Here is a 22,632-nt window from a genome sequence, read left to right on the forward strand (position 1 = left end):
TATTACCATATACCTCAATAATCCTCTATTAACAGATTATTTTTAATCAATCAACCTGAAAGAATGAGGCTGTTTCCCATTTAAAACATCATTAAAGCTGAGTGAAACATTGCTGGCTTCAACATGCCAACTCCTCAGTAAGGAAAGTCACTATTGGCTGTCCCAGAAGTCACTTAATGATGCTGCTGTCTAATTTGCATGCACTTGTCATGGACTCTGTAGAAAAGAGAAATAACACAGGGGAGAAAGAAAGGTTAAAAAAACGTCATAAATATGTGTATAACTACAAATTAACTTTCTTTTGTCGATTCTTGTTCTTCTTTTTAATGTCAAAATATCAACCCTCCTTTTTTATCTGGGCTGGGGACTGGAAGAAGTGAACATGAGACACAGACATGTGTGATTCATTTGAATGCAGTTGTCTGCTCTGGAGCAGCAGGAGGAGACTGCTGTGAGTGAGGAGGACTATCTATCTATGTTTTGGATAGAGGAGGGACTCCCATGCTGACTATTGAGGGGATCAAAACATGCTTTAACGTGAGATTCTCCAAACTCCAGAAAAGTGGCACAAAGTGTCGTCTTAAAAAAAAAAAAAAAATCACCAGAGGGATATGAAAAGTCATTAAATATAGCAACAAAGTCCCTAAGTTGGCAATACTCAGTTGCAGTTTTATCCTCCACTTTCTTACTGCTGTCATCAGAGCTTACACTGACTCTTAAGTGCTCCCAGACAGTGCCACAGGTACACAGGTACATGGGTATGATCGGACCTACATACTTGCTTCAAACTGAATATGAAAATGAAGAAAAAGAAAAACACAAACTGAACAAAGCACACGGGGCCCAAACTGAGTGAGGAAAACTGAACGATTGTGTTTTTTTCAGAAACCATTCCATCCCTACAGTGCTATCACAGCAGTAAGTAGAATAAAATACTGCGAAAAAACTGAAATCTAACCAAGTGTTTTTGTCTTATCTTTAATAAAAACTGTGTGAAAAGGCTGAATATGAGCCACATTCACCTGATGAGTCAAGAAAACTTTTTACCTCAAGGTATTAAGAGTCTAAACGCCTGAATTGTGTAAAAAGAAGCTGTCAATGGGATAGGACTTGTTTATTTTTTTAAATTAAAACATAATTCTTATATCAAGAAACTAAATAGCACTTTTGTACTGTTTTTAATAAAAGATAGGACAAAAACAGTTAGTTGGATTTCAGTTTTTGCAGTGTAGCTGGTTCACAGTACAGCCTCTGTGCCGCCTGATGTTCACCCATCTGACACTCAAAGCAACAGGATGACCTTTGACCTTGTCTGACCCATTTTTTAAAGCTGGATGAACTTCAAAGCTCTGTGTTTATTCGGTAGAGCTCACCCTCTCGTCTTTTGGGTTCAGTCAACGCTTTGTTTTTTCCGGTCTAACTGGGAAACAGTCGGTATGTTACAGGTAGGGTGAAGCAAGAATGGCTGCAGGGCTGTAAAAGAGAATTCACACACTCACCTCTGTCATCAGCTGACATCCGTTTACTGCCTCAGTGGTTTAGACTATCAGAGACTGTAGTATGCTGTGTGCACGTTGACAAGGAGACATGTGGCTGTTATTCAAAATGCTTTGGTAAAATATTACTCTAATGAGACCACATTGCAGGTTGCTGTATCATATTTTCAAACACATCTCAAGTAAAGTCATGCTCCTTTTGATGCATCATGTTACTACTTCCTCCATCAAGGCTCCAGATGTCTCACAGGAGTTATTTACAGTTATCTTTTGCATGTATGTGTTTGATTTTCAAAGAAGAGAGCTATTTTTGGGCCTCAAACACCAAGGTCTGCCTATAGCTCTGCCTCCAACAGGCCCCCAGAGGGCTGGCCAATAAGAGGAAAGGGGATTTTGGAGTGAGATACCTTAAAGCGATAGTAGCTAAATAAAGACAGAGGGTAAAACAAGGTTTTTCTAAAACATCAGTGAGAGAACAATAGAGATCATCGTGAGCTATAAATCATGTGAAGGTACTACAAGGGTAGTCTAAAGTCTAGAAAAACCACAATACCTCCTCACATGTCAGAGGTCAGCAATGTCACGTAAACACAAGTCATTTGTCTTCTTTCAGAGTATCAGTTCATACAGGTTTCGTTTTGGTCCCGAAAGCCATTCATAATTTTCTGTTGCAGGTTTTAGGGTAGCATAGTTTATTCCTCACTCAATGAGTCAGCCTTTTGTTCAGAGAAATAAATAAGAGAAGGGAATGATATCACTGGACTTTTTTTAATCCCAGCCCAGTCCTTCCTGTTTTAACAAAAGCCATTATAAACCAGTTAAAAGGCCTGTGCACCTGAGGCAGACTTTTAATACCTGAGCACACACCTCTGTTTAGATGTCCCATTCAGAGACTGCGACATGCTATACCTCTGCAGCTATGACCTCATGTCTTTTCCAGCACAAGTGCAGAACATTTCTCACTATGCATGAGTGGAGAGAGCATTTACAGAGTCGAATTTCAGATGTTTTTCACCTAATTGATTAGATTTTTTAGAACTTTGACAAAGAGAGCAGTGCATGGCAGAAAACCTCATACTACTCTTAGTAGTACCAATTCATGCCAAAGGGGAGGGTGCAGGTAAAGTTTGAAGCATTGAAGTGCACTCAAACTTGTTCATTAAAGCACAGGAGAGTCCACAGTGAATATGAAACTTGCACTTTGCTCCTTTCTTCACCAGCACCCCTGAGCTGAACGTGTCACTGAAGCAAAGCAATAAGGAAACCATGTACCAGGATTTAGAGTAGGATGTGTAGCTGTTCTATTTCAGGTAGCGTCCTCATGCTGTAGTTTTTCACTTCACTTAGTCTGGGTCAGGAGGGAGGGATTTAATTTAGCCTTCACTTTCTGGGACGGTTTGGTCTCAGTGGATGTATAACTGTGCAGAAAAGAGGTGTCGAACACTGAGTTTGCAACATCACAGGACCTTCCAATGAGTACATTTCTTCACACTTCTGTAGTAAATGTTAAAACTTTTATGAGAAAAGCTGTATGGTTTTATTAATGAACGACTTCTTTGACTTTATTGCAATGTTGTCACTTTAGAGCAGGCTCATCTCCTCCTGCACAGGTCTGTGTCCAAGAGGCTGAACTGAAGGTGCTGAGTCACCCTGAGCCTGATAGTGTCATTAATCAATAGCTGAGCTCTGAGTCAAGTTGAAACATTGCAACAACCTGAGTGTCGTGGAATACATGGAGTACAGTTTGCACCATTTCCTTCACTGTGGAGACCCCATGTAGACTGAAACACTGAAGCTGGTGTATTTTGACTTTTGTTTCCCCCTCATTTCTTCACAAACCTTTTTATTCACTGATTCTTTTGCATGCTGTGTTCCATTACTATTTGATTTTTATCACCGAATGTATGGGTAAAGGACATGGCTGACATGATTAAAGAGGGGTATTGTGCTCTTTTTAGTCTTTATTCTGTCCCTCTTGTGCCCCCCATGGTATCTTTATTTTTCTCTCTCTGGTGTTTTAGTAGCACCTTGATCTTTCAGCCTTGATCTGTAACACTTCACGTTAGCAGCTGTATCTTTAAGACTTCCCCCTTCCCTCTGATTGGCCAGCTCTCTGGAAGCATGTCAGGGGAAGAGCTATAGGCATACCTTTGTGTTTGAGGCCCACTGCCCCTCCATTGTGTCATTAAGCAGTCAGGAGATCCTTATGTGATGACATAATAATTTCAATAACCTTGTGAGGATCTCCAAAGATCTTGTAAAGGTCTCATGACAGACTCTTGAAGATCTCATGAAGGTCTTGTGAAGATCTTGTAAGGGTCCTATGAAGATCTCATAAGGATCACACAAAAATCTTGTGGAGCTTTCATGAAGGTCTCACAAAGGTCTAATGTTGGTCACATCAAAATCTTGTAAAGATCTCAAGAGATCTCAGGTCCTTGAAGACCTTCTAAAGACCCCAAAGATCTTGTGAAAGTCTTGTGAAGATCTGGTGCCATTTCTTGACTATTTGGATTAGTTTACAGACATGTTGAGAGATTTCTCTGGAGTGTGAATATGTAGAGGTTTGAAAATCTGCACATGCTAAGCATTGTAGGTTTAAATCCATGTCTAAAATACGGGGTAGCGGAATACCCCCTCTTTAAAATGTCTAAGGGTTAAGTTGGGTCAACTTTTCTAACATGGCGAGTACTAATGATTGCTTCTAAATCTCTGCTTCAAAAACTAAGAGTTGTTTTGCACACTTGTTTGTAGTATTGAGCAAATTTGGGTTCCTGTAAAGAGGATGTGAAGTGTCAGGAAGAAGTGATGCATTGATGCTTTGAGTGTGTTTCAGTTTGTTACTCACACATCTCTCTCCCTCTCTCTTCTTTTCTGGTGGGCCTGTCTGCAGCGTCTTACTCTCAGTATAAATCAGAGGATGGGAGAACATCTACAGCCACCCGTCCCAGCTCTGCAGGCTCCGGGCAAGCCTACTCCCCCACCCTGACCCCCAACACAACCCCGACTCTGACGCACACCACAACCAGCAACAGCCCCAGCAACAATGCTGCCACTAAAGCAGGTGAGTCTTAACATCAGACTCGATCTGACACAGCACAGTGACAGATGAGTGTTAATCAGCCGCTCATTGTTTCTGCCGCAGACTCGTTGCTCTTCAACAAGATCGACGAGAGACAGAGGTTAGCCCGAGAGCGCCGCGGGGAGCGTGAGAAACAGAATGGTGTGTATCCCCCCACGTGTGTGTGTGTGTGTGTGTGTGTGTGTGTGTGTTGTAGGCTTTTAATGTATATCTCACTTTCTTTGTTGCCTACACCCCGATATATAACAGCTAGACTCAGCCGGTGGCTGTGGAGGGCCAGTTTCTCTGGCTGTTACATAAAAGTCCTGAAACCAGGTCCCCCAGTTGTCATGGTGCTGAAGTTATATAAGAGGTCTGACAGGGTTAAGGGGGGCTTCTGTTACAGACGTGGTTTTGGGGTTGTTTGTGGTTGGGGTACCACGATAGCTTGTCTGTGTGTTTGTATGTTTTCATCGCTACAATATGTTTGTGTTTGCATCATCACTCAGTTGTCAAACCTCTGGCCTCAGCTGAGGGGCGAAGGGATTGAGAGCTAAAGCCAAGTCACATGATCCACAGCTGACCTACCACTGCTGCTTTAAGCCTCTGTGTGTGTGTGTGTGTGTGTGTGTGTGTGTGTGTGTGTGTGTGTATGTGTGTGTGTGTGTGTGTGTGTGTGTGTGTGTGTGTGTGTGTGTGTGTGTGTGTGCGTGTGTGTGTGTGTGTGTTTACAAATAGACTCTTATTTCTTCTTTAAGCATGTGAGCACACGCAAACACACTAATGCATTTGCATCAAATCATCATTTTGTGTCTCAATGTGTGTTTCTGTGTGTGTGTGTGTGTGATGCCTCAGCTGCAAAGGAGGCCCAGTGGCAGGCCCGTGAGGAGCGTGCTCGGCAGCACTATGAGAAGCATCTGGAGGAGAGGAGGAGGAAGCTGGAGGAGCAGAGGGAGAAGGAGGACAGGAGACGGGCGGCTGTGGAGGAGAAACGACGACAGAAGTTAGAGGAGGACAAGGTCCCATTCACACACACACACACACACACACACACACACACACACACACACACACACACACACACACACACACACACACACACACACATATTTACTACAACACAGCTCTCATCCATACCAACAGGATAATACATATCTGTGCTGTGAGTTAACCATTTACACACTGTATGTAGGGTGGAGTTTGAACCTTCGCCCACTCTTTTGTGTACGACATGAGTGAAACATGGATGTCATGTTTGACATTTTTACAGGTTAAGCTTTGTTTTTGAAGCTTTTAAATTGAACTGAAAGTCTTGGTGGAAATTGGGATGATGAGGTCCTTTTATGACCACCGTGGATGAAGTCAGTTGGTTTAGATTTCTGTCAGTCAAACAAACCAAACTCAAGACATTCTCACACGACTTCTCTCATGGTCCCATTTAAAACAATTTTAAAGGTAATTTCTCATGACGTAAAACATTATGACTTTTTCTTTTTATAAACTATCATGAATAAAACATCAGATTTAAGTAGCAGCAGATTTCACGACCGGATGTTGATGACTGCTTTTTATAGGAGCAGGATTTTGGCTGGTAGGTTGTGAATTTAAGCTGCACTATAAGCTCCAATCATGTATCTTTTGTTAAAACAGGTGGAATACTTTGAAAGTAGTATTTAGTTGAAAAGATTCTTTTCTCTCTCCCTGTTCTTACCATGCAGATTTTGATTCTAAAGTTTGTTTTGCAGAGAAGTTTAGCTTGAGTTAATTATTTTATCTTTATAATGTACTTCAACCTTCAACAACATTCAGCAATAAGTACTGAAAATTCACTAAGAGCTGGGTCTGAGACCTTCTGACTCAGTCTATCCTTGAGGACAAAGAGGAGAAGGGTCAGCTTAAGTGCTTAAGTGTTTCCTGAACAGATGAGTCTTCAGACATCTCTTAGAGTTTGCTCATTCATTCCACCATTTGGGGCACAACAGAGGAGAAGAGTCTGGCTAGAGATTGGGGCCATGTCCACACGTAGTGGGGTATTTAGGAAACCGCATATATTTTTATACGTTTATGCCTGTCGTCCACATGAAACTGCAGCTTTACGTCACTAAAAATGATGTTTTCTGAAAACTTTGGCCAAAGTGAAGATTTTGGAAAACTCTGGTTTCATGGTTTCGTGTGGACACCGGTAAACTGAGTTTTCGGTTCTTAAACGTCACAGCTGAATGACGGGGGCTCATTCTGATTGGCTGGTATGGGTTTTACGTCAGGAAAACACTGCCCATCATGGGTTTGGCGTGCTCAGAGCTGCACTCACTGGCGGATTTACCCGCTGCTTGTGGACGAAAGTATTTTTTAAAACGAATGATGGGGGAATACTCGTTTTTGAAAATACCCGGCTACGTGTGGACATGGCCTTAGAGCCATGCTGGGCTGGGGGCACCAGGTGTTTTTCACAAGCTAAGTGTAGTGGGCAAGAAGGAGTGTAGACTTGGATGAGGGACCCCAGGTAGGCAGTGTTTTGTAAGTCAGAAGAAGAGCTTTGCAGTGTTCGATTTTAGAGACAGAAGCCGTAACAAACGCTCTCTTTGCTGTTTTATCTATGATTTGCAGAGAATGCTGCTGGTGCTGATGCCCAGAAGGGCATCCAGGTGGTTGAACCATTTGCTTGTCCCTTGGTTGGGGCTGCTGTGGCTGCTGTAATCTCAGATCTTTGTATTACCTTCTTTCAGCTTTTTTAAGTTTCTCTCAGACTTGCTTCGCCGCCTGAGAGCTGGTCTGACTGCCGTCTCCAACTTTAAAAATCAAGTTTAGGGCCTGCATCTTGTTGTTGGTCTATTTGTCATATGCCTTCTTCTTGTGCTTCATAGGGTGGAATCAAGTTGTAAAATTCAGGGTGAAGAAACCAAACAACATGCATTTGCAGTCTTGTAAACATAGTGGGTCCAATGTTAATGCTGCTAGTGACAAACCAATCAGAAAAGTTCAGCTTGTTGGCCCTACCCCTCCATAAATCTTAAACTTCTGTATAATACTATCCCAAAGACAGGGCTGTTATCAGGAGTATTTATTTTTTATTACCCAATAACTAAATTCAGACTCTGGTTGAAAAGCACATAGTTCCAGCACCCAGTGTTCTTGCCTTCATGTCCAATTCTGTCAACAAGGGCTAACTACTCAAAATATCTGCTGCTGCCTCCTTTTACTTGAATCAAAAATCAAAAGTATTTGGATTTTGACAAAGTGATGAATTGAGGTGATAAGAAATATTTTTGAAATTAAAAGAGTGACATTGTCATTTAAAACATGTTAGCAGAGTGGTTCCCTATCATCATGAAGATGAATAGATCTTCGCTAGTGAAAAAAAGCAGGAGTATAGATATTGGAGAAACATAGTGGGTAAAACCCCACAACTGCAGAAATCTGCTGTGAGACTTGGTGCAAGGCCTCAGACTGTATGAGGGTGTAAAATCAATTCCAAGCTTACACATAGTTGCTGCATCCCATTGCAGGCTAGTAACATTAATTTTGAGAACATTTGGGAAGGTTAACTTGGAACTGTGCCACTTTTTAATGCACACACATACGACACAGTGCAGGTTTTAAAAGAAACTGTTTCACTTTCATTCTGAGAAAACTCCCAGTTTTGATTTTATCTCAAAGGGGCTTTCAGACTAAGTCTAAACATCACACTTGGCTGCAAATGTCTTCAGAGTGAAAACCTTGATCCAGAGCTGCTGCATCATTTGCATGTTTAGGTTGTTGTTATATTTATTTTGAATGCTGATAACTGACTGAGCGTTATCGCTGCTTTGTGTCTGCAGGCTCGTCATGAGGCGGTGATTCGTCGAACGCTGGAGAGGAGCCAGAGAACCAGACAGAAGACAAACCGATGGTCATGGGGAGGAGCGCTGCACACAAACACTACCAGCACACCAGCCGGTACAACACACCTAGTCTATCAGTCTTTTTGTTGTATTGTTGAAACACTTTTCCCCCTGAATGTACCACTGCTTTCAGGTGTATTGAACACTATTGATACCTCCCGAATGTCTGACAGAGTTTCTCTTGTGTAAATATCTCTGCCTGCCTCTGCGTGTCAATATTGTTCTACCATGTTTGCATTTGAACTTCTCAGATCCCCGTTCCCTCTGTTGTTACTGCTGACTCACACCCTGCTCTGCCTCTCCCTCTCCCCCTCTCCTGCTCTCAACCTCTCTGCACCCTGGGATCTTCCTCTTCCTCCTCTCTGCTCTTTGTTTCTCTGCCTCTGCCCCGCCCCCTCCCCTCCTTCCTGGTCCAGGTTTTGTCGAGTCGGTTTTCCTCTGTCCGTTCGACCTTGCTGGACTGGAGCACATGCAGGGTGCTTTCAGTCTCTACCGCAGATATGGAATGACCTCTCAATGTGAATATGAGAAAACTGTGTCGTTTAGGCAGCTGGTGTTAGACCACCGGCTCTAGCGTCGTATGTGGTCATCACCGTTCTAGCTCACCGGCATTAGTGTGAATGTAGGCCGATGTGAAAGGCATGATTAGTGCTCCATGTAGCAATCCAGTGTGAACTTCTATCCCAGGACACGGGTCACTCTGAAACCATTTAGCTTCACTTTTAGCTCTAATTCATTTCAGTTACTTTCCCTTTAGCAACATGTTGATAGATCTAACATCACTTAACCGAAATAGACTAGAGCAGCCTTCCAATGAGAGCTTACTATTAAAAAACATCCCTTTCCTTTTGTTTTATTTCTCTTCTTTGTTTCCAGATGCTGACAGACGCTCAGTCTCCACGATGAATTTATCAAAACATACAGATCCTGTTATCTCCAAGCGTCTCTCCTCTTCCTCTGCGACACTCCTCCACTCTCCAGACAGAGGTAATTAACATCAGTAAACTCGTCACAGTTTCCATCCGTGACCAGTGACTTTGCTTGCATGTGTTCAGTGTTTGTGAGCTGAACTCTTGTGGTGGTAAAGTGGCTTCTTGTTGTTTTTCTTTATTTACTTTAAGACAGTTCAAAAAATTGACAGGGCAACAGCTCCTTCAAAGTGAAGCCAAAACTTTTATGGCTGTAGGAAAGATTTAAAGCCTGTATCCTCTGTTAAAACAGGCGGAAGATGCTTACAACTAGAATATCAAATAGACTTTTCTCACTCTCTCTGTTCCACATACGATATTAAGCAAAGTTTAGGCCCTGATTTCTCACCCTCAGTGATTGTAATAAGATGCAAAAAGGATTCAACATCAACAGCCAGATCCTATCTGCAGACCAAGGCTCCTAATATGTCACTGGTCCACCAGTGGCTGTATTACAATGGGAGGAGATGGAGGTGCACTGTTCAAATGGATAAACCTGAAGTCTAAGCAGGTGTTTGTCTTATTTTTAAGTAAAAACAGTCTTATTAGACTGACAAGTCTAGGAATATGCTCTACATCAGGACATAAGAAGATAAGAATTTCAAAAGAAAAACTGCCAATGAGGAAAGAAAAATGTGCATTAGTATCTTTATATTTTGAAATTATTTTCATTTCAAGAAACTTGACATGCACTTTTTTCTTAATCCACTTGGTCTCTTCTTCTAGTAGTGCATAAACTTGAATTTTCAACCTCTGATAAATGATTATTGCACATGGTATAAAAGTATTAGCAGTACAAAAGGAAAAACACACCAAAAAATGTAGTTGTTTTTTTTCAGGAGTTCAGTGAGACAGAAAACTGTAATAGATGGAAAGCTCAGCTTCTCAGCTCTCTGTCAGCAATGGGATTTTTTAGATTGGGCATAAACTGAAGGAGTTGCAACAATTTAGCATTTTCATGATATTTCAGTTTTTCTTTGCACCTAATGTTTGTGATTAGGGTAGTGAACCATGTATCACTAGAAAGAATAAATTCTTAGGTTTCCAACAAATTTTGAATAATATTTATTAAAAACAGGGACAGAGTTATGGTAAGAACACTCCAACTAAAGTAATGTAGCGCTGACGCTGTCGCAGTAGGTTAAGGGTTGATATCTTGAAAGAAAACATTTTTTGAGACTTGTTAGTTGAATGTGGCTCATATTAAGTCCTTTAAGGCAATTGTTGCTAAACAATAAGGCAGATGCACTTTTTAGATAATGATTTTGGGTTGAACCTAATCTTTCAGATTTTATCAGAATTTTTTGCTATTTTAATAGAATGTAAACCCTTTTGTATTCTGTTATCACTGTGCAAACAAATCAGAATCTGGAAAATTCCTGAGCAGTTGACATGATAAATGATGTCTTATTGGCTGTTTCACTTATTTAGTTTCATTTGTAATGCTTGCTCCCTTCACTTTATCTCTGTTACACCATCTCTGCTACAGTTTACAAGCTGTCGGAGAGTGTGTGGGTCTGTTAGAAAATTTTTACTTTTTTAAAATTAGACAAACACTTGCTTGGATTTCAGTTTTTGCAGTTCAGACAATATTACACTCACAAAATGTGGAGTTACAGTGATAACTATGTAATCAGAAATGCTATTTTATGTTGAAACATTTTTAGAAACAGACGCAGAAAGGTACTGCTTCTATGGTTAAAAATGAACCTAGCACAGTTTAGCCATAGTAAGACAAAAGCTTGCTCCTTTCATCAAGTTTTGTTTAATGATTTTGGAGATTGTTTTTTTTTTTTTATCTCTAACTCGCCCTTAAACAGAAGGAAAAAAGTTAAACTCTTATGAAAGAGACGAGCTGGTCTTCTTTTCTGGCTTTGAGACAAAATTAGTGACCTGAAATAGATCAAAATAAAACAGCCACCTCAGTTTTGGAACCACCAAGAAATTTTTCCCCAAGATGAAACCTAATTAAGACTCTTGTGTTGTCTTGTTATGAACTCTGTTAGTACTCTTTACTACTTAAACAAAGCTTCAAGACTGTTGAAGAAGTGATTTGTGAGCATGTGCAGTGTCTGAGTGCTAAGTAATGACTAATTAGATGATGTATTCTTTGATGTCCATATGTTACTAACAGGCTTACACTCGAGAACAGCCTCATCTCCTGTTATTAGCAAAGCTCAGTCCAAAACCCGCCTACACCAAGGGAAGACGCCCCAGCAGAAAAACACAGGTGTCTTATGGGAATGTTTTTGCAGTTTGGTCCCTGATATTTGGTAGTAGACACGTTGCTGCAAAGCGAAAAAGATCCTGGGCTGGAAACTGTGGAGGAAGTAGACACAATAACCTTTAATGTGCTGTCATTAAATCCAATTGGATGTGGACTAAATCTGATGGCACTCTATTCATTGCTGATAGCATGTATCATGCATGTGCTTGTGTCTGCACCTCTGTGGTTTATCAGAGGGATCAAGATTTTTCCCCCCTCTAGCGTGACCCCTTTCCCTAATCCTCTGTTGGATAATCTTTTTGTTTTTGTGGGAACACTTGTGCTGCTTTTTTTTTTTATCCTCGCTGGGAATTCAACACCCACAATTCAGCAAACAGATGAACGCATCTTTGTTGACATCAAATTATATCGTGACTGGTTTAAATGCAGCCAAGACAAACTCTGCTCACATTATTGGAAGCAGCTCAGATTCCTCTGCACAGTTTTTAGCCCGGATGTATCTTTGCCCCTGCAACCTTGTTCTCTACATCCTTATCAGAGCGAGCAGTGCTGCATGTTTTGCTTGATAAACTGTTGTTTGGCTATTTTAAAGTGGTTTTAATTGACATATTTTCCAGTTATGGTTCATAAGTTGCAAATAATGACCAAAAAAAAGCAATTTATCTACTAGATTAATTTCTCAAAGCTCAAGCTTAAATGAAGAACGTTTTTTAAAAAAGCAATATGTCCCTCGCTCTGTTTGTTTGAATGCTCTCCTGCCTGTGTTTGCTCTTGGTTTGCGCTTCACTCCAGGCTGTTTGCTCCCTCTCTCAATTCACACACTGGTGCATGCAGGTGTTGGTGTATCAGAGCAGCTTGTGCATGTCAACTATGTTACCTTAGCGCTCACCTATGCTGCTGTGGATTGCAAGGGGAGGGATGAAAAAATGCAGTAATTATGCATCATTCATAATCTGCTTTGACTGGATGCTTTGGCTAATCAGTGGGCTGTAATGGTGTTAGCCGTTATGAAACCTCAAGTGTTATGTGTGTGTGTTATGTGTGTGTGTGTCAAGGTCTGCGCCGTCTTCCGTTGACGCCATGGGAGAGCAACGTGGTCAATCGTCTGCAGCAGCCAACACACTCCTACTTAGCTCGTAGCCGCAGTGCTATGAGTCTGTCAGGAGAGCAAACAGGTAAGACACACATCCTGGACGGCCCCTGGGTCACATGACACAAAAGGTGTTTACAAGCTTACACAAAAACTACAAATCCCACATCACAGAGCAAGAAGTTTTCATGCTGTTTATGTTTTGGTCTCCTCGGCTGGTTGGAACACTTTTGGATGTTAATCAGATTTGGACAGACTTAAAGCATTACACCGTCTGAAACTTCCCATCACCAGTCTGTATCAGGCACCCAAAGCTCACACACACACACACGCACATACGCATACACACACACACACACACACACACACACACACACACACACACACACACACACACACACACACACACACACACACACACACACACACACACACACACACACACACACACACACAGAGGTCTAAACAAGTAAGCTGTTTAGGAAGAATTCTTCTATCACCAGTCATAGCATAGGAGTCTTGACCCTTTACATCCTCAAAGGTCCAAATTGACCATTATACGAGGTCAGCTGTTTCCCCTTGACTCCATATTGTGGTTTTTGGTCATTCAGATCGTGGTGTGAAACTCAACAACTCTTACAGCTTATGTCTTTAATGAAAGTTTTTATCGTTGTGTGAAAATGTGATATTTCAAAAAACACATAAGGCGACACAAGACCTGATTTAAGTTATGAAATGGTGCAGAAACGATGAAAAATGGGTACAGAAGAAAGAAAAAAACTAAAATATTTGTTTGCAAGTCAAAATAGTCGGAACACGAAAACAATCGATAAAATCCAGATCTTGATCCTGCCTTGAAAACATCTTGGCACGTTTCTCTCATATCGCCCCCTAGTGGAGAACATTTTGGTCAGAAGCAGAGTTTGCTGATGTTTATGCAGCGCATAACTACAGAAAACTGACCACTGATCATCAGGTTCAAGAGGCAGCTGACCAATGGCTAATCCACACCCCTTCCACTCACAAACAATGAACAATTAGTGACAGGCGAAATGGCAGGTGTCACAGTAGGAGACATTTTTCAGGATGCTATTGATTATTTTTGGAGACAGAAAGATCATTTATCATCTAGAAGTCACATAAATCTAAATTTCACATTGGAGGGATTTATGAATCATTTTATTGTCGAGAAAGTTGAAAAAAAGCTTCAGTTACAAGACTAAATTTACAGGTCCCAGTGCAAACCTGATAATCAGTGTATGGTCACCATCAGCATCTCAGACTGCAAAACAGAGGATCAGCATTTGTTATGACAAGAATACAACATCCTTGTTACCATTTTTACCAAGAGTATGTCTGTTGATTTGTGCTACAGTATTTACATTGAATCATTCAGTATTACATTTGACAACCTTTGCTTTCTCGACTATTACAGATGAGCTAATGAAGCTACGCTCCAGAAGCTCATGTTAGTTTAACTAGAGCTCTTCTGACTACAGCAATCAATGATGTACGATCACCTAAGAACAAAAACTTGAACTAAATTGGTCAATGAACTCCCAACAAACAGAGAGACATGATGAACAAAGCAGCTGGGAGCTAATGGTAAGCTAACTTTAGCTAACATTGGAGAAAACCCCAAAGGGTCTGTCATACTGCAGTGGTGGTTGTAGTGTTAAAGATAACTTTATATTTCTTTACAGCAGAGTCACAATATGCTGCCTCAAATATATCAGCTTGCCTTTGAACAGATAGAGACATCCTTGTTCATTTTATTCACGTTGAGTTGATGCTGTGGTCTACAGCACAACTTTATCCAAAGAAGACGCTTTTCTCTGTGGAGATGTGTCTTCGGAAAGGGTTACAAATACTCTCTGTCACCCAGCCTCTCAGGGTGCCTTGTGTTGGAGTTGCATGTACCCCATGAACACCATTTGACCATTTTTAAAAATAAAATCTCAGAAAAACCAAACTGACTTTCTGGGATGGACATTCAGACAGAGAATGTCCAACTGTATGGGAATGGCTATACGCTCTGTGATTGGCTCATTATGTTTGAGGGCATATAGCTATTCGCCAATTCAAGGATAGGTGAGGTTTGTCTAAATAAGTCTATAACTATGGCACAAGTCTGAGAACACGTAGTGACTTATTTTTCCAGAAGTCACCAAAAAAAAAGAGTTACTTTTACAGTTAATAAATATGTCAGGAAGAGTTCGGTTTAAGCATTTTTTTTAAGACCTCACACTGACACACACACACACACCCACACACACACACACACACATACATACACACACACACATACACATACACATACACATACACATACACATACACATACACATACACATACACATACACATACACATACACATACACATACACATACACACAACACCTTGTATCTCCTTTTGCTTTCTTCTGTTCCCACTTATTGAGCAGTATTCTCTATTGTGTGTGAAGGTGTGTTTTTGTTGCACATCCACTCATCTTGTGTGGTGTAATGTATTTCTCTGACTTACTCTCCTACTAAACTCTTTTCTTCGAAGCACACAGTGACTTATTTCAGCTCAGTAGTGATGGCTGTAGAATGTTAACAGTAGAGCTTTCAGTAGTACTAATGGTGCCTTTCTCTTCTTTTCTTTTCCCTTCTTTTCTTGTCTTTTCCACCAAACATCCTCTGTTAACTCCTCAACCCTCTGCTCATCTTCCTAAACTCTCTGCTTCCATTTGATAACACTACCACATCCTCCTCCTCCTCTTCCTCCCTCATCTTTTTCTTTGGTCACTCCTGTTAATCAAACCCTTTGCTTGACATTCCATAAATCCTCACACTGCCCTCATCCCTGAAAACACTCCCACCTCGTACATCACTGTAGCCATGCCTGTGTGTCCTCGCTCAGTGTCCTGCCACCCCATGGGCTCCATGTCCTTCAAGGCCCTGCAGGCCCTGCCTCTGCCTCACTGCCGCAGCCATGACAGGAGCCTCAGCAGGGAGACGGCTTCCACATCCTCCAAGGCTGTACGAAGGAGGACCACGGGCACCCCACAGGTGAGTCATGTTATTAACTGGCACTAAAATCTAAAGAGGGGATATTCTGCTTCTGTTTAGTCTGTCCCCCTGGTGCCCCCTGTTGTATCTTAAAAGATGATTTACAGCTTAAAAAGTCCCTATTTTTTCACACACTTGTGTTTTGGAAAACCCTCATTTCAGCCTCTCTGGCCTCTGTTTTGGTTTTGGCTTTTCAGAACTGCTCATTTTACCTACACAGGGCCACCAGTGTCACGGTTTGTGAGCTTGAACCAAGCCTTTTTGGTTCCGAACCATTTTTTTTCCAAACCTTTTTTTTTTTTTCTGGTCTGAACACGCTGGCCATTTCAAAATTAGGTTCAGGAACAGGAACTGGCTATAAGCCATGCTGGTTTTAAAGCCCTCTCACTTGAAAAGCTTAGGGCTGGGCATCGAACTTTGGTTCCTCTGTGGCACTGACTGAAACGCTTTGGTGGTATCTGGTATCAAAACATGCCTCGACTTTCGTTGCCAGGTTTTGGTACCTCAAGGGTCAATCATATGATCAACGATCTGATAATGCCACCACGATTGGCTGTAACATTACATGTGATTGCAGCATATAGCCAACTCGGCGTCTTAGTCTTTATTTAGCAAATTTTCAGACCCTCTCTAGCAACTTTTTTGGAGTTTGGAGACTGATGTGAAAGTATGATGATCTCCAGCACGCCCTGCTTCTCAACAAGCAGTGGCTGCTAAACCCCTCCCCTGTCCAAAACAGTCAGACAGAAAAGTCCTCCTCACTCAAGCAACGGCTCCTCTCTGAGCGTGGTCACACTGACCATCGGCACCGTGCCCAGGCACGCTTCAACTTTAAAGGCCAGTTTGTTTGTTGTGTGACCGTAAGTGTACCTTACTCAGGCATGGTACTCAGTATAAATGACCTGTCATTTGTTTGCAACTGTTTTTTTGCACTTGCAAATGTTTTGGGGTTTTTTTTGCAAGAAAACTGCTCTGAGTGGAAAAATACTACATTACTATGAAATCTTATGAATACTGGATACTACAGCTGAAAAATAAGACTTAAGATACAGAAGTATCATTCATGAACCAGTATCTAAGTGAAAGTATCAGTACAAGTATATGACTTTCTTAAGGCCTGTCGGAGGTGGAGCTATGTTAAGACTAGGGATGCATGATATTATCGGCACAGTATCGGTATCGGTTGATAAAAGCTTAAAACACATTTATCGGTATTGGCAGATATGAAAATTTCTGACGATATGCACAGCCGATAAGGTGCTATTCAGTTAGGATTATTATTATTTTCCATCTGAAAAAATAAGCTCCTTAAATAAAATGTAGCACTTCATTTATTTGCACTGCAGAGCTCTGTGTCTGTCACCAGGTTGTTACAGTAGCTCTAAAATAATCAAATGCAACTTGGTTATGTTTAAAAATGCATTGTACATTTAAAGTTCATGTGATCTAAAGAAATTATTTTTCTGTATTTCAATACTGAATGTCTTGAGTTTGAAAAAATAATACATTTCTTATTTATGGTAAAATCAAATGTTTTTTGTCTTGTTTTATGTGTGTTTCATAAACAAATAAGACCGTCACAATAAGCGTAACATATAAATTCCAGAACAGGATAGACTTAGCTTTCTTTACAGTGAAAAAAACAAACAAACAAACTTGTGATTATCGGTATCGGTATCGGTATCGGCGAAAAGGGGTTTCAATATATCGGCATATCGGATATCGGCAAAAATCCAATATCATGCATCCCTAGTTAAGACCTTGATGTTTGAGGCCCACCCCTCCAATAGGCCATGAAATATCCTCATGAGATGAAACCAGAGCTGAGTGTTCCTAAAGTGTCATGCTTTGCTGACACCCACGAACAGAGCTTTTGGAACAATTTACAGACAAATTCAAGGATTTCTACAACATATAGTATGTAAAGATAAAAATCTGCTCATGCTCAGTCTGAACATCCAGCATTGATAGTTTAAATCCATGTTTGAATTATGGGAAAAAAGAATACCCCTCTTTTAACTGTATAACCCTTATAGATAATTCACTTCTGCCTCTTCTGCCTCCATCTTTTTTGTGTTGATAGTGTCTCAGATCAGTCAAACACAAATCTGAAGAGTGTCTAGATCTCCTTCTCTCACACACACAGACTCACTGGCGTACACACTGTTCCCACTGTCCATCTGTCTACTGCTTCAGTGTCACAGCTTAAACCATTAAGGTCTTAGAGGGACAGCGTCTTTTGCACTTTATACTCCAAACACTGAGCAACGGACACGCGTGTTGTATTCATGTCCACGCAAACACATTATTAATGAAGTCATATCATGTTTTTTGTTTTTCTCTGTGAGTCGACCTTCTACACCTAACTGCAATAACAGGGCGTGATCTGTGCTTGGAGTCTGTAACAATAGGGATTAGATTTGAATGTTTGATGCCAGAGGTTATAAACTGCAACAGGAAGGCTGTCTGAGTCTAATCCTGTTTCTGAGCATCTTCTGCTGCCGTCAGTAAGACACATGGCATCTTCCTTAACACCTGCTCATTGTGTGTGCAGCTCAGTCATTCTGACTCAGTCAGAATGTAATCTGAAAAGAGACATTATACGTCAGATTAAAGGCATATTTTAAATCCTAATCTGTGCTCTCATTTCCTGTCACCATCTCCAGCCAAAGGACCGCGACAATGTGAGGAAATCATGGAGCAACCTGTCGCTCCCCCTGGCTCCCATTCTGACTTTACCCCCCAGCAAGCGCTCCTCTTCCTTAGGCAAGAAGACCAGCAGGGTGACAGCGCCCTCTCCTGGCAGGTAGAGGAACACACCCATAACTCAGTCGTCAAAATCAGTTCCCTGATTGCTCTGATGCAAATGCTGTTCTCCTTTTGGGATCAGGCAACCTCAGAAGCCAGCAGACCGCCCCCCAACCCCCAAGACGCTGAAGTCTCCAGGACCAGAGGATCCTGGAAACCTGCGTCCCTTTAGAGCCACACCAGAGAGTCCTCAATCCACCAGAGAGCAAGAAGAAGAGGATGAAGAGGAGCAGATCCTGAGTCCTCTTCAGCCTCGACCTCAGCCTGTGGGTCAGAACAAGAGCAGCAGTGAGCAGTCACCAGCAGCCAGCGGTCAGTCAGAGCTGCTGAAATCCAAACACGTCACAAAACCTCGAATATTTATGATTTTTGATTACATGGTGTCCTTTTTTCATCCTATAGAAAGCGTTAGCAGCCCTCCAGCTCACAGACCCTCAGCAGGCACCACAGACCCAGAGGAGGCGAGTCGAATCCTGGCCGAAAACCGACGTTTAGCCAGGGAGCAGAGGGAGAGAGATGAGGAGGAGCGCAAGCAACAGGAGGAGCAGGCGAGGTAAAAACGTGCTGCGTATGAAAGGTTAAATGTTGTATTTGTTGAAATTCGAATCCCTGACGCTGATTCATTTGTGTCTACACAGGTTAGCGAGGGAGGAGATGGCTCGCCGCAAAGCTGAAGAGAGAGCAAAGAGAGAGGAGGAGGCTCAGCGTCAGGCAGAGGAGATGAGAAGGAAGGAGGAGGAGGAGAGGAGGATGGAGGAAGAGAGGATGGAGAAGGAGAGAGAGGAGGCGGAGAGGCTTCAGAAACAGGTCAGGAGGAGAAAAGTGAAGACCTCACCCCAGATGACGAAGAGTTTATCCATCTTAACAAAACCTGTGTGTGTGTGTGTGTGCCTTAGAAAGAGGAGGAGGAGTCTCGACAGAGAGAGGAAGCCGACCGATTGAGGCAGGAGAGAGAGAAGCACTTCCAGAGAGAGGAGGCTGAACGCCTGGAGAGGAAAAAGGTGACACACTATCTCAAAACCATAATTGTGATGATTTATGTTTGTCAACCTTCTTTCTGTGACAAGCTGAACCAAGCTGAAATAATGAACTTGTGAAAATCCTGAGCATAAGATTTAGTTTCATTAACATGATAATGACGAGACCTAAATGGTAGTGTTAGACTTTTCCCCCCACTATGTGTCTAATCTGAGTTAGCAGCGTTAGCTCTGTCACTTACCTGTAACAGGTGTTTGCTCTTGGTACACGTTCTCTCCTCTTCGATGCATCTTTGTCATTTTCATTGATGGGTTTAACCTCTGGTGTGTGTTAGTGACAAAACTGGTAATAACTCTGTCTTAAGCTCCATTTATTCTTGTTTAGTGATCTTGTGTAGACACATTAAGTGAGTTTCAATCACTTTTTGAATGCAGTAAACTCTTTCCTTTGCGTCTGTCACTGCAGGTGAATTTAAGGGTTGCCATAAAAGTGAAATACAGCCGTTTTATTCTGTTAATACTTTTATTCAGGCCAAGGACTGAAAATTGAACTGTAGTGTCAAGAGAAAAAGAGTGTTTTCTTTTATTTGACTTGGAGTAAGGTTCATTTTTCTATAACTTTACTTTTATCTGTGTTTAATGACTGTTCCTTACTCTATAGATCAGCAAGAATAGCACAGCAGCTTTACATCGAAAGGAGAAACCAGGCTAAACTATAACCTAACGGCAAAAATACACCGGATGCGTCTACAGAGCATCTCAGTTACGGCAAACAGATCAAATAGGTTTCATTCAAATCATTGTGTTGACTTACACTGGATCCGTTCTGTTGTAGTACGTCTGCTTTGCTGGTCCACCGTGCTGCAGGTTATATGCAGCCATCCTGTTTTTGACAGACGGAGAGTTGTGATGCATAAATTCAGCGTAGGGAAAATCGAGCAGGACAGGAAGTCGTGAAGGGAAACTACCTAAACTCTCTACCAACTCTTACTCTGTCTCCTGCTCTATCCACTAATCTGTCTGATTTAAGAATTACAACAGCAGAAGAAACTTTTGATCGACTAAATCTATAAATGAAAGACTAAAATGTGACAGAAACTAAAAAGAAAAGAGAGAAGAGTAGATGGCAAAGAATGTAAATGTAAACATAAAGAGGGATAATGAAATATTAAGCTCCAGGCCTGAAAGAGAAAAAATCTAATTGCTTGTGCTTATTTCCTTACATTGACATTTTCTCTAAAGTTGTTTTGTTTTTTTCTTTATCTTTTTTAAGAGAATGATGTTTTACTCTTTTTAATTGACTTGTTTTATTTTTAATTTCTTATCTGTTTTTTTTTTCATAGAAATATTTAAAATGCTGCCAAACTTACCCTGTCACTGTCATTGCAATAACAGTTGCCTCAACATTTTTTTAATATACGGCTTGTTTGTTTTTTTTAAACCAAGCGTTTGGAGGAGATCATGAAGAGAACGAGACGTTCAGACACTCCAGAGAAGGTAACGGATCAATGAAAGACAAATTCAGCCAATACCTGAGTGACGATGAAGAATCTGTTCACGGAGTGTTCACTGTGTTTTCTCCTCAGAGAGTGGTTCCTAACAGGAATGGAGACAATGCAGGTAACCTCAGTTATATATTTTTTTTGTTTATTCTTTATTTTCATCTTGTTGTGTTTACCAGAAGCATCAGGAAATGTTTGTCATGTTGTTTCTCTCTTTATCAGTGACCCCAACGAGTTCAAGCCCATCCACTGAGACTTCATCTCCCACAAACAGCAGCAACGGTCAGGAGGCTGACCCCAACCCAAACACCTCCCCGCCCAGCCAATCAGAGCAGGGGTAAACACCACTGAGTATCATCTGCTGCTGTTTGCAGTAAGACTGATAAATAATCCTCCTCTCCATGGTGTGTTTGTTTCAGGGAGAATGGGGACTTTGAGGAGGTGATCGTACTGCCTTCACATTCCAGACTGTCTCCTCCTGAGGGAGAAGAGCAGCAGCAGGAGGAGGAGAGAGCTCCTGTCATCGCCTTTAGGGAGAACGGTCTCCTAAAGCCTCTGAGCGGGATGGAGGATCTATCTGCCCAGCAGGGACCAGGTCAGTCAGCAAACACGTTATATGAGCTACGCCTCTTCTTTGTGAAGCATCACAGCCACAGACGTCTTAAAGCTGGGTTACACTTTAGTAATGATACATTTTATTTATAACGCACTTTTCATTTCAAAGAATTCTCAAAGTGCTACAAACAAAAGCTTAAAAGTCTGTAAAACAAGATAAGATCAGTGAAGTAAAATCAAGACCAGTATAGTACAGACATGAATAAAACATGTTAAAACAGCAGGTTAAAAAAACAAAGGTCTGCCAGATCTAGGGATGGGTACCGAATTTGGTACTTTTATAGGTACCGACCGAATTCTGTCAAAAGTACCGGGTACCGGGTACCGATTCATGTAAAATCAAAAGGTACCATGTTTAGGTACCTTAATGCAACCTTGTGACTGTGAGGGAGTGGAAGAGTAGGAGATTTTCCATGCTGGACATAATCACAGCATTGCAAGGCTATATATTGAAGAATAAATGTGTCAAATTGAAAAAAGGTATGTTTTTTTTAAGAAATTGATATTTTTACTACATAAACCCAAAAAAGTACAGAAAATTGGTACCATTGAGTACTGGTACCGATTGCCAGGTACCGGTCATCAGTACCGTATCGCTTCAAATGTAAAAGGTACCCATCCCTAGCCAGATCCAAGCTATGCTTTCCACATGAACGTAACTCATGGAAATGAAATGTGCAGAATTAGTATGAGAGAGTGTGTGTCGCTTTTACACTTTTTAACACTCTCTGAGACATCCGTTCCCAAACTGCAGGGGGGTGGTGTACTGCAAACGCACGTCTACCACAACCAGAGGAGAAGATGTTGTTTGCACGTCTCTGCCAAGCAGCAACCTCCGGTCTAAGAACATAAGACAATGCGGAAGTGCTAAAATCTGCTGTTTTTCGAGTGTTCGCTTGAGGCTGGCTCCTGAAGTACCGGAAGTCACATACACACCAAGCCAAAAAAAGCC

General features: G+C 41.5%; 1 protein-coding gene across 8 annotated transcripts in view; it reads left to right on the forward strand.

Annotated features, from left to right (window-relative positions):
• The window catches only part of map7b (microtubule-associated protein 7b), a 39,870-nt gene that overhangs the window by 15,210 nt on the left and 2,028 nt on the right, over positions 1–22,632 (forward strand). For 2 of the 8 annotated variants that reach the window (XM_074685673.1, XM_074685668.1), the window contains exons 2-19: positions 4,390–4,560; positions 4,642–4,719; positions 5,413–5,576; positions 8,376–8,493; positions 8,855–8,956; positions 9,315–9,425; positions 11,541–11,636; positions 12,689–12,808; positions 15,606–15,778; positions 18,445–18,584; positions 18,669–18,898; positions 18,989–19,139; positions 19,225–19,393; positions 19,483–19,587; positions 21,010–21,060; positions 21,150–21,183; positions 21,288–21,402; positions 21,485–21,660. In XM_074685673.1, coding sequence (XP_074541774.1) covers positions 4,390–4,560; positions 4,642–4,719; positions 5,413–5,576; positions 8,376–8,493; positions 8,855–8,956; positions 9,315–9,425; positions 11,541–11,636; positions 12,689–12,808; positions 15,606–15,778; positions 18,445–18,584; positions 18,669–18,898; positions 18,989–19,139; positions 19,225–19,393; positions 19,483–19,587; positions 21,010–21,060; positions 21,150–21,183; positions 21,288–21,402; positions 21,485–21,660 — 2,304 coding nt within the window. The remainder of the gene's footprint in view (positions 1–4,389; positions 4,561–4,641; positions 4,720–5,412; positions 5,577–8,375; positions 8,494–8,854; positions 8,957–9,314; positions 9,426–11,540; positions 11,637–12,688; positions 12,809–15,605; positions 15,779–18,444; positions 18,585–18,668; positions 18,899–18,988; positions 19,140–19,224; positions 19,394–19,482; positions 19,588–21,009; positions 21,061–21,149; positions 21,184–21,287; positions 21,403–21,484; positions 21,661–22,632) is intronic. The other 6 variants (XM_074685669.1, XM_074685670.1, XM_074685672.1 and 3 more) reach the window with 6 other exon arrangements.

The sequence above is a fragment of the Halichoeres trimaculatus genome, unplaced genomic scaffold, assembly GCF_033239565.1.
Source record: "Halichoeres trimaculatus isolate MK-OKI-2021-1 unplaced genomic scaffold, fHalTri1.1 fHalTri1_scaffold_13, whole genome shotgun sequence".
NCBI classification, from domain to species: domain Eukaryota; kingdom Metazoa; phylum Chordata; class Actinopteri; order Labriformes; family Labridae; genus Halichoeres; species Halichoeres trimaculatus.